The sequence below is a fragment of the Nipponia nippon genome, unplaced genomic scaffold (genome assembly GCF_047370975.1).
Source record: "Nipponia nippon isolate SJK-2023a ecotype South Korea unplaced genomic scaffold, ASM4737097v1 scaffold_4, whole genome shotgun sequence".
Taxonomy (NCBI): Eukaryota; Metazoa; Chordata; class Aves; order Pelecaniformes; family Threskiornithidae; genus Nipponia; species Nipponia nippon.
Window position 1 is genome coordinate 104,758,686 of NW_028262358.1, and position 12,273 is coordinate 104,770,958.

Sequence of the window (12,273 nt, forward strand, 5' to 3'; positions counted from 1 at the left end):
TGGTTTGAAGCAAATTTGAGAGCATTTATTATAGAAAGAGACCATAAATTATAATTTAATAAAATCAGTATTTTTTCAGCATGTCTAGTTTTAAATTATTTGTAATTTTTCCCTCATGTAAAAAATAAATCCATATAGCAAGACAGAATTGAAACTAGACACAAATTGGAGTACATTTTGTATGGCAACTTGCTTAAAAATAAAACTTCATCATAAATTGACTATCACCTCCTGCTTAAATAAGCTTAGGGGAAAGTTAAGGTCATTTAGTGCATTTCAATTTTGTGTTAGGATAGTCTTGATCAAGAATCTCATTTTAATAAAATCTGAAAAGTTAACATATATTTTTCAGTGTAAATATATTACTGCTTCAATATTTTCTTCTACACAAATTTAGTTGTTACTTATGGCAACATAATTGGCTGGAAAGATGCCAGTTTGTCCTCCTATTGTTCCTTCCCACCAATCAAACTGGGAATCTGTTTTGGTTGTGACTGTGATTTTGTCTCCAGCTTTGAAAGTCAAGTCACCTGGCTGTTGTCCTTCAAACGAATAAAGTGCTGTCACTTCTACTGGATTGCTCCAAGAGTTACCTGAAGTGAAAGAAATTAAATAAAAAGGAAATTATTAAACTGCACATACAGTAAGTCCTTAAATGCAATATTCTTAAATGACAGTAGAAAACAGTGACAAAGTAACCAAAATAATTTATCTGAGCATACAAACCGTTAAAAATCCCTTCATTCCACTACATTCTTAGGCAAGTGAAATTTGGATTCTAGCCTACCAGCACAGCCTATTTAATAAATAAAGTAGTACTCTACACAAAATAAAGATCAACAATTTTTTTTATATGCCTCATATGGTCAGAAACAGCGGGAACAAAAGCAGTGCATTGAAGAAAGTGCAAATACTTCCTGAAAGATTGCTGAACAGAACAACTTTCAGGTTTTAGTTTTGGTATGTATTCTCTCTGAAAGTTTCTTCACAGAAATTACAAAACTTAAAGCAGGGATTTTGATTTTTTAACAATATTCAGAATATAGGATGATAAAATACAAAATAACCACAGCACTTCCCTTCTCTTTCCATGGGTTTTGCAGTGTCAGGATTTTGGTGTATCTCGCACATTGAACGAAACACACGAAAAGTGCTAGCGGAAAGAACAGATTATGGTTTGACATACTGGAAGCAACTTGGCTTGCATAGTAGTATTTTAGACCACATATACAAATGGCTTTAATTCTCTTTCCACCATGCTCCTACATAGCTATTTCAGTTGTTAACTGGGGTTGGAATCGTGCCATGAGTCATGTGCCATCACCTAAAGTCTTGGATACCATTACCCAGCCTCCACTCCTGTTGACACTTTTTAGCTCATATCTCAATGTTTATTACTATTGAAATGTCAATCTAAGTGAATATCTTCAATTTGCCAATAATTATGTTTGCTCTCAATTCCTTTGACTGTTTGAACTATACAAAGTAGTTGCATTTGTTTAATGTTGATTTAGAAAACAGTTAAATCTCTTGCATGAATACATCTAAAAGTGAAAAATGGAAGGTGCAATGGAAGACTAGTTAAGAGGAAATAACGAAGACGTTTACACAGTCAAGTGGAGAGATTTCAGGATGTATTGCTCATATGGACATGATGGCTGCACAAATGCTCAAGCATGCAAGATTAAACACTTTTAGAATTAGCTGCACCCGCTTGCTGCCACAACTGTGTTGCAAAAGGGGAAACCCAAGCTCTTCCTACTTAGTCTACACATTGTAAGTACAGAGCTAGAAAGGATGGTGAGAGAAGCACCGATACAACTTTTCTTTTGGCAGTCTGTCGTCAACAACTAATACCCACAGAACTTTTCTTCTAGTTGCTTTTATCACTTCAAAAGAAAGAGGAAAAATCCTTTTGCCCCCAAGCCTCCCAAATACAAACTGTAGCCAAAACAGGACAGACAGTGAAGAAACATGGACTACAAATGTATGCATAAACAGCATAGATTCTTTTCCCAGCATTTGTCAATATATATGTTCATTCCATAGTCCAGTTCTTTTACTTCATGATCTACATTTGTAGCAATCGCTTAATACAAAATTCTTTGGTCATGTACTGGGAGAGTGTTGGTTGCAGAGAAGTCAAATGCTGTCTTCCTTGATCACACAGTCTTTCTCTCCTGGTATCTATATTCATGATCTAAAGTCACACACCACTATTTATTATGATGTGAAAACAAAACCAGATGAGAATACCCATGTTTATCAGGTCCTTATCTCCACCAGTTACTCCCACCAAAAAAAGGGAGCAATACACCTGTTCACTTCCACACTTCAAACCCTGACAGTCTCTGAGTATTCAGCAATTACATGATCTTCCTCCAAGAATTCAAGCACTTGATGTAGTCAGGATGATATGATGTGTTCTCGTGCAAAGCGTGGTTTGAAGCTAGATGTTTTGATTGAGGAAATCATAGCAAAACCCACAGAAGTAAAAGACACTTTGACTTCTTACTCCTAGTTTTAATTGAAGAACAGTAAGAAAATACTGTGGCTCAGGACTCTTTAGGTGCTAAGGCATGAAAACAGTTACGACTCAGTTGCATTTAAAAAGGAAGATGGGGTGTGTTTTACCCCTGTGCCACATTCAGGCAGCACGCATGGGTAAAAGTGCGTTTTATGTTACGATGAAGGCTACAAATTCTTATACTGTGAGTTCTTAACCATGTGTGTTTCCATCACCTAAGTGTTCAAATGGATAACCAAGGACAATTAGCATTACTATATATTTATAACTGCCCTAACTTGGAAAAATTAGATAATTGGCATCACAAAAGAAGAGACTGAAAGTGCCAGAAGTGACTGAGAGAGCTTCTTTTCATTACATTCAATAGAAGAACTGTCACCCCACTTTAATATGCTGGACTCGAAGGAATGGCAGCAAATAGTAGTTACCTCCCCGATGGCTGAACTTGCATTAAAAATAAGACTACAATCCCTCTTACAAAAACTCTTGAGTATACTGAAATTGGCTCAGTAAAAGTAGGAAGAAAAAAGAAGGGAAACTAGACACAAATTAAAGCATGAAAAGGTGAAACAAAAGAAGTGCGTGTGAGATATTGAAGTGTAGAAGTGCATTTGATGCACCACAATCATGCCTCAAATCATTGTTTGCTCTGTCATATGAACAAGTTTGTTTTATGCTTCTCCCTCCCCACTTTTTGCCCCCTGTGCATCTTTCCAAACATGCAGAAACCTCAGCACTGCAGCTGACTATGAACATTGATTTCTGAGTCCTTGCCCCGTTTGCTACCTGCTATAATTTAAAAACATTTTCCAGCTTTATTTCTGTCAGCTATTTCATAAAAATTCTTACTTAATTTTCCCTAGCGGCTCTTTCCCGTACTATAGTTTAATTTTATTTCTCACAAAGATTCTAATCTCTGTGCTTTACTTCTGTATTTTCGTAGAGTAAAACAGATAAAATGCATATTTATTGCCTCCAGATTGCAGCATCCCATGCCTCATATTTATATGGATCATCCTAACAAACAGGTATCTTAAATGAATGTACTGTTACAAAGTCCACCACATATATTATAAGGGGGAGCTATTTCATGTTCTTGTTTCGTGATTTCAGTTTTACATAAAAGGGTTTTAAATAAAATAGTTAAAGTCAAGATGAAGATTGCTAAATGCATATATTTGTCGTGGTTTAACGCCAGCCAGCAACTAAGCACCATGCAGCCGCTCGCTCACTCCCCCCACTCCAGTGGGATGGGGGAGAGAGTCGGAAGAGTAAAAGTGAGAAAACTCATGGGTTGAGATAAGAACAGTTTAATAGTTGAAGTAAAATGAAATAGAGTAGTAGTAATAGTAATAGTAATAATAATATAATATACAAAGCAAGTGATACACTATACAATTGGCTCACCACCCACCGACCAACGCCCAGCCCGTATCTGAGCAGCCATCGCTGCCCCCCAGCCAACTCCCCCAGTTTATATACTGAGCATGACGTCATATGGTATGGAATAGCCCTTTGGCCAGTCGGGGTCAGCTGTCCTGGCTGTGCCCCCTCCCAGCTTCTGGTGCACCTGGCAGAGCATGGGAAGCTGAAAAGTCCTTGACTAGGATAAACACTACTTAGCAACAACTAAAACATCAGCGTGTTATCAACATTATTCTCATACTAAATCCAAAACACAGCACTATACCAGGTACTAGGAAGAAAAATCAACGCTATCCCAGCTGAAACCAGGACAATATTGAAACCACGTTTGCAGCTCACACAAGATGGTGCTACAGTGCTACATACAGCATATGATACTGAAATTATTGAGATTTATGAGTATGCACACTGGAATAAAAACAAATTACATTGTGGAAAATCCTTAATTAATGGTATCTGAATACACACAGCACACTTCTACAAACACAGTGGTCAAAACAGAAATATAGAAATTTTGGCTGAAGATCAATTATTGCAGCAGCCAGCATACATATTCAATGCTCTAGCGTACATGGGTATGGCGTATGCTGGATAACAAACTGCTCTGACCACAATATTCTTTCATTTTTATTCATCTTTACATACCATAATGATCTGAACTTTTTGCTAAGGAGTACTGCTATGGATTATGGACTTGATGAGGTATAAACTAGAGTGAATTTACGGCCTCTTGGGCATGCTGCAGTACCAGACCCAGAGTGAATGAAAGAGCGATAAAACTATCTTTAATTACAGCACATTTACTACAGAATGAAAGCACGCTCTAGAAAGTTGCTATAGAACAGATACACTGGCTACATTTATATTAATTAGTTGAAGAGTGCCAGAGCCTTTCTTTGACTTTGAGGCCAATTGGCATAGACTGGCCACATACATTCTAATAAATGCTCACCATCCAGGGAGGAGAGCCACATCCAAACTACCTACTGTTTTCTATACTGGAGTAACTCCTAATGCACATCCATGAATTAACTGGGAACGTGCTAGGTGAGAATAATGCCAAGGAACTTTCTAACAACACAACCACATAGGTAACTGAGTTATAGTGCTTGGGCCAATGCCTTCACACTATTTAACTGAGTAGTAGGTGTAGCCGCTAGTTTCACATTCACATTCTAATGCAAACCTATAAAATATTTGTAAACGCATAGCCTGATTCTAAGACTGGTTTTTAGAGAAGAACAGGCATTTTACATCATTTTGGGTTCAGTTTATTAAGCTTTCAAAAACTAAATCCAAGTTGGAAGACAGAATAGTACAGTCCAGCTGTGGGTCCCAAATTTAATTTTACTGGCATAGATGTATATCCCATAGCCACTGAATGTCTGATGCTGAAGAACTTGCAGAAGAATTACATACAGACTGTAAAGTGCAGCTTTTGGCCATTGACACAGCAATAAAACTGAAATAAGTTTTATGTGCTTGAGGTTAGTGGTGAGATTGCTAAACACCCACTTTACAAAATTCACTAATTGTCAGCAATTAGAGAGCTAGCAGGATCTTTGTGGGTCACGTGTGCACCTAGATGATAGAAACTGTAAGTCAACTAACACAAACTGTTACTGCTGGTTTGGGGTTCATCCAAACCGTATTAAGCAGCTTGCAAAAAAGGAGCTCTGTGGCTCAGTTGTTACTGCGAATGAGCTATCTGATCGAGGGTACTGATGACTGACAGGGTAATCCTATTGTTGATTGTCCATGTATTATGCACTTTCTGCTAAATCTCTACTTGGTAAATCAGCTGTGGACCTGGTTTCTTTTGAAGTTGAAAGGTTGTAATATTGCTTCCATTGGGATGCAACATATCATATGAAAATGTAATTGTCTAGGTAGATACATTTTTCCTTGAACCTGAACAGTCTCTCTACCTTACTCAAATATTTTGTGCAACCTTTAGAATGCATGGCTAACGTTTTCGTTATTTAAAAATCAGTGTGAACGAGCAACACATTCAACGTAGAATCATAGAATCGTTTGGGTTGGAAAAGACCTTTAAGATCATCAAGTCCAACCGCTAACTAACTTCCAACATACTGACTTCTACTTTCTCTGTTTTTTGTAAAGAAGTAGAGAGAAGTGACTGGAACTGCCACGCAAAATGTTAAAGTCAGATGAGTCTCTGGCATCAGAGATGACAGAAGTCGCACAGTGCTGGCATAAAAGCTCCACCAAAAAGTGTCAGCTTACAGAAAAGCTGCAATAGAATTCTCATTGGTTAGAGACCAGAAAACTAAGCAACCACATGAACCCTGTTTGTGCAGCAGAAATAAGAGATAACCAACAAACAGACCAAATGATGGAAAACTAATGGATCTAGGCAGATGCAAACACCTATGCTTTTAAAAACAAATATATCAAGTATCAACAAGGTTTATCATCACTAGTACAGTGTTCAGAGGCATTGAAAGCCTTGGTTATTACTTGTAGGTTTAGGATGAGAGCTGTAGCTAACAGTGAACAGACAGAAATCTTAGTTTTTTACCTGTTATGGGACACTAGGCTTTTATTTGGAGAGGATTAGTATTGAGTTTATAATTAGATTTCACAAAAGAATCAAAGTAGGCTGAAGAACCAGGTTAACTACTGGGTCTTGCAAATCACTGAGTAAAAAATGATAGTTGGTGCCAGCAACAATGAAGAGTTTATAGAAGATTTTAATGGCCACCCTTAGCAAATGGCCTGGACAACATGACCTACTAAGGTACGATTGTGAGTGTGAATAGTGTGTGTGTATACATATATTGATATTCTGAAGGATGCTTGCTCCAAATTATCGTATTAAAAAGGAACACCATTATCAGGCCCCAACTAGACATGTTAAAGAGGAAAACAACCTTTAGGTTCATTCAAGAGCTTTATATGAGCCAGCAACATGCCGTTGCAGCAAAGGCGGCAAATGGTATCTTGGGCTGCATTAGGCACAGTATTGCCAGCACATCAAGGGAGGTGATCCTTCCCCTCCACTCAGCACTGGTGAGGCCACACCTGCAGTGCTGGGTCCAGTTCTGAGCTTCTCAGTACAAGAGAGACATGGACATGCTGAAGAGAGTCCAGGGCCACAAAGATGAGGAAGGGACTGGAGCATCTCTCCTATGAGCATAGGCTGAGAGAGCTGGTGCTGTTCAGCCTAGGGAAGAGAAGGCACAGGGGAGATCTCATCCATATCTATAAATATCTGAAGGGAGGGTGCAAAGAGGTTGGCCCCAGGCTCTTTTCAGTGGTGCCCAATGACAGGACCAGAGGCAATGGGGACAAACTGAAACACAGGAGGTTCCCTCTGAACATCAGGAAAAACTTTTTTCCTGTGAGGGTGACTGAGCACTGGAACATGTTGCCCAGAGAGGTGGCAGACTTTCCATCCTTAGAGGTATTCAAAAGCCATCTGGACACAGAACTGGGCAACTGGCTCTCGGTGGCCCTGCCTGAGCAAGGGGCTTGGAGCAGATGACCTCTAGAGGTCCTTTCCAACCTCAACCATTCTGTGATTTGGTGAAAAACTTCAGAGACTTTTGAAACGAAATTACCTTTAAGCATAAAAGCAGCATGAACATTTGTAATGGGGGCTGGGGAGAGAGGCTGGATGGGAAACAGCAGTAATCAAAACCCAAGCTGACACAAATAGAAGTCACCTTGCCAGCATCACCTCTGCCTAAGCCAGACAGAGCAGCCAACCTGTCAGATAGCGTGACTAGCCTGCGCGCAGCTAGGGGAGCGACAGCAGGCAGTGCACCCAGTAGGGACTCACACCTCTGTGCATGTGTGACTTTGTGGTGGGGCTTTCTTGGCAACATATGGATCAGTAGGTTGTAAGGAGCTGCATGAGCACATGTAGAGCCCACATCGCCAACAAGAGGTTTGTGCACATAGGAGAACCTGCCCTGCCAGACTAGATTGTGTGTGCTCATAACCCATATTACCTGTGAGAGGGGATGTGCATGAATGTAAAGCTTTGTACATGTAACACTTGATATGCATGCATGCCTGTAAGTGCAACTGAAACTTTGGAGGTTGCATTTAGAAACTTCAGGTGTTTATTAATATTTTGTAGTTGTCTAATATTAGAGTTTATTTGCTGTAATTCTGATATTGATTCTGAATGTATACTTCACAGATTATCAGCTAATTATCTGTCATTAATGAATTAATAAAGCACTTTGATCATTATTTTGGTTTAAGCTATATGAACTGAGCAGTCTTTCCCTGTGACAATACGATGATGCCTAGACGCAGGCAGAGAAATGGCATAATTTTAACTTTGAAGTAGTAGGTGAACCGCTAAGTTCCATCTGTAATACTCACAAGAATGGGATGAAAGCTGGATCTGGCAGGGAGTGCTTTTGGTTCTGTTTGAGCTCAAAGATACTTAACCTGAGCATCAGTGGAGGAATGTAAAAGAGAATGATATGGGCAAAGTGATAGGGCAGGAAATTAACTTTGCAGCAAGAACTGAATCAAGAGGAGAGTAAAGGAATTTGCAAAGGTCAGAGAGAAGGATGTTGCAACAGTTGAATCATAACAGGACAAAAGCCTGGACAAACGTGGAGATGGAAAGAAAAGGCTGCATCTTTGAAATGGTATTCATAGAAAAATCTATAGGACTCATATTGCTCAGAAAGTGAGAACTAAAGAAATTCAACTTGAAGATCATATGTGCTCTGCAGTGGTCAGCAACAGGCAGTTTCAAATTCTATTTGATCATTTTTAGCTTGAATTCATAATTCATTAACAAGGGAGTACCAGAGCAAGGCAGGAAGAGATAGATCTGGAACAAAGGTAATTATGAGGTGTCTGTAGAAAGTGTTATCTAGTAAATGAAAAGGGACAAAGGATAGCTAGCTGGGAAATCTTAACAGAAGAATGGAGGGCTGGTAAAGACGCCTTCTCAGTGACACACTGGAAATATAGATGTAAAGGCAATTACAGACATAGCCCAGCAATAGAATTCAGAGAGCACAAATATTACCAAAGAAAACAGGACACAGCAATTAATCTATCAGGTTAAGGGAAGATGGGGTGCACTTTCTAATACAAGGTTATAAAGAAGTCACCAGAGATTCGGAAGTACCAGTTACGTTTACTCCAGTGACTGGAGCAATACCAAGGCCAACTGCCAGTCTGGCCCTGTCCATGCTATTAAACTCCACGTCTCCAAATCAGAGTAGCTTCATTCATATTGACTACTGGCGACAGTCTCTGGCACATGCTAACTTACAAACTACTATGGAATCATTTCACAGCCCACTACTTTTCCCAGATCAAAATCATACCAGGAACCTGCTAACAATTAAAAGAATAAATGATAAAGTTTCAGTGCCCAAGTACATTCCCTTGCAATGTTTAATTTATTAGCATAGATAGAGCCAATGGCTTGAACTGAGTGCAAGAGAAACTGCTTTAAAGACCGTCCAGCATAGTACTGAAGAACTACAAACAACAAGATAAAAAAAGATTAGGTAACACCAATACGATCAACTATGGGCTTTATAAGATGAAAGAGGATAAGATGTTGACACTGGGAAGAGATATTGCTGGATAAGACTGAGTTTAACAGTCAAAAGGAAGCGACAAGATAGGATGGATACCTGGGGCAAATGGAGACACAGGGGACAAAACAATGAGAATCTTCTGCATCTGTGAAATCCATAAAGTTTACAGAAGATATTAGCTGAGGACAAGTAGAACCATCATGTCTGAAAGATACCCAGTGTGGACTGGTAACAGGGGACAGACACTGGCTAGGACCTGAAGAATGATCTAGTAATGCAAGACTTCCACACAGATGAGACTGGGAGCATGTACCTAAATAAAGCACACTCTCTGAGACTTAGGTTGGAGTCTGGTGTGTTGCCAGACATTAAACCACCCTTTTGGCCACTGCTCTTTTTGCCCCCATTAGTCATCTGGGGTGGCTATTTCAAAGCTCTACTCCCCCAGTTGGTAAGAAAGCTTTCTTAATGTCCAGCTTCAAGTAATTCACTACCAGTTTACATCTATTTTTTTGTTTGTTGACACTGGCCTTTGGCTGAAACCTTTCTTTCTTGGCTTTTATCTTCCTTAGGCTTTTATAGTCAAAAAATATTTTTTTAAATCTTCAGACTGTTACACTAAAAATAACTTAGCTACCCCATATCAGTGACTCCTTGCTCCACTCACTGCACTTATTCTTCTCCACATCTATTCAATTTTACCTAATTTTTCTTGAAAATGATTAAAGAGAATATTACCATAAGGTACGAGGCCTGTAGGTAACTGACTTCTCACACTCTACCGTTAAGAGCAGAGCTGTTTAAATAGAACGGTGACAGAACTGAAGGAACAGAGAACTCATTTTGTGGAGATCACAAATTTATTTCTGAATGTGAAAATAAAAAAATATTTGGGATGAATCAGCACAGGAGACTGTCAGAACAGACCTACTGATGAGGAGATAAAATAATAAATGAAGAAATCAGCAAAGGAAAAATAGAAGGGGAAGAAGAGTAGAGAACACTGGAGGAGCTGGAAGCCACAGAAAGCTGAGGTACACGAAGAAAAGAAGTATTAGTGACATAGCAGAGCCACTCTTTTAGCTGAAGGCTGAGCTGAACCAAGGCTGCAGAATAAGTGATAAAGCTAGACAACACAGAGCTAAGGGGTCAAATGCATTTAGAATAACGATAATGAAGTTAAAAAAATTAACAATGAAGATTGAGTGAAATCAAAATAAAGGGGATGTGTACATAATTTAAAGAAACTTCAATATAGAGCTATAGATTTTGAATATGAATGGATGTATTTCAAATCCCAGAACCCTAAACCCAGAGCCATATTAGAAATTCAACATAATACAATATTGAACACAGATGTTACTCATTAGTTTGATGATCATTAATCCAATGAAAAGTCATCAGTTCTATAAAGTGTTTTAATATTAGTGGGTTTTGAAAGGAGAGGTTCCAACGAAGACAAAAAAGGAAGCTAGCAAACAGAAGACTAGAGGGATGCAAAGTTAGGAGGGAAAAGAAAGATGTCTTTGTAATTAGTGCCTTTATCTGTTCCCTGACCATAAGAAGAAATACCAGCACATGTATTAAATGGTGCAGCTGTTTCAAAGAGACTAAGGAAATGGGCCTAATACTGACCTGTTCATATTAATATAGAAAACAGTTAAGATCAGCATTAATCAGGTTGAAGTCAAAGCACTAATTGTGTGCTGGACCAGTAATATGGAGAGAGAAATTGGACAGCGTGTTGTCTGAGATAATGCTAATTCTTCAGCTCTCTTTTCTCCAAAGAATTATGAAGCTGAAAGTAGTAATAGTCTTAGTGATACAGTACCTTTTTCAAGAACATGAGGCAAATCTGACGTCTTGGTTATATATGATCAGTCATACTGGGGAGTATCTATGTTTTACTATATCTGTAACTTACCTTCTTGGTTTCCATTACATTTTATGTCTATTTCTGAACTATTATGTTAAACAGCAGCTATGAAAATAACTTACGAACTTATCAATAAAGTTATGCCCTACAGATATTTGATTTCTTAGGTGAATTTTGTCAGGGATAGTCAAAGCAGCATTGGAAAGGAACCAAGAGGGAGTGTGTGGAAGAAAGATGTAAGGCTTAGTGCTGGATTTTTGAGGAAACGACTAATTATTCCTACATGCCAATTTCCTGCAAGCTGTTCAGTCCTCTGATTTGAAGTATCTCATGTCTTACGTCACTACTACATTTTGTAATTGCTTTTAAGTAAGAGTTTTAAAACAATGAATACCAGTTTTAAATTCAAGATATGTGAATTAACAGTGGTTTTGATCATAATTCTGATGAGTCACACTCTACTGAGTTAGAAAAAAGAAACAATTGAAGACACGCTTTGATGATATTCTAAAAGACAATCTTCGAAATAGTTCAGCTGTTTGAAAGCATGCATGTATGCCCCTAAACTTGTCTCCTTAGAAACAAAACAATGGAAACTATTTCATTTATGTTATGATAACAGTCAAAAATGCACAGAATACTTCTGAAAACACAGAAAAAGATACTCTAGGATGTAAGGAAATAAAGCTATAAAAGTACGTAATTGTATGTTTATTACTAACTACATGCACATACAAAAAAAAAATCCTTTGTTACAACTGATTTTTCCACTCAGAGTTTAGAAAGCAATCAAAATGATGAAAACTGCAACAGAAAACAGTATTCTGTTATTAAAATAGAAAATATATGGCTTGCAATTGATGGGACTACCAGTTTGAATATTTCCTCAAATTTAAAAA

At 38.3% G+C, this 12,273-nt stretch overlaps 1 protein-coding gene across 1 annotated transcript in view; it reads right to left on the reverse strand.

The window, feature by feature from the left end:
* The window catches only part of SH3YL1 (SH3 and SYLF domain containing 1), a 51,824-nt gene continuing 39,551 nt past the window's right edge, over positions 1–12,273 (reverse strand). Inside the window, exon 11 of the mRNA XM_087776395.1 lies at positions 1–593. Within this exon, the coding sequence (XP_087632521.1) occupies positions 394–593 (200 nt within the window). The 3' untranslated portion in view covers positions 1–393. The remainder of the gene's footprint in view (positions 594–12,273) is intronic.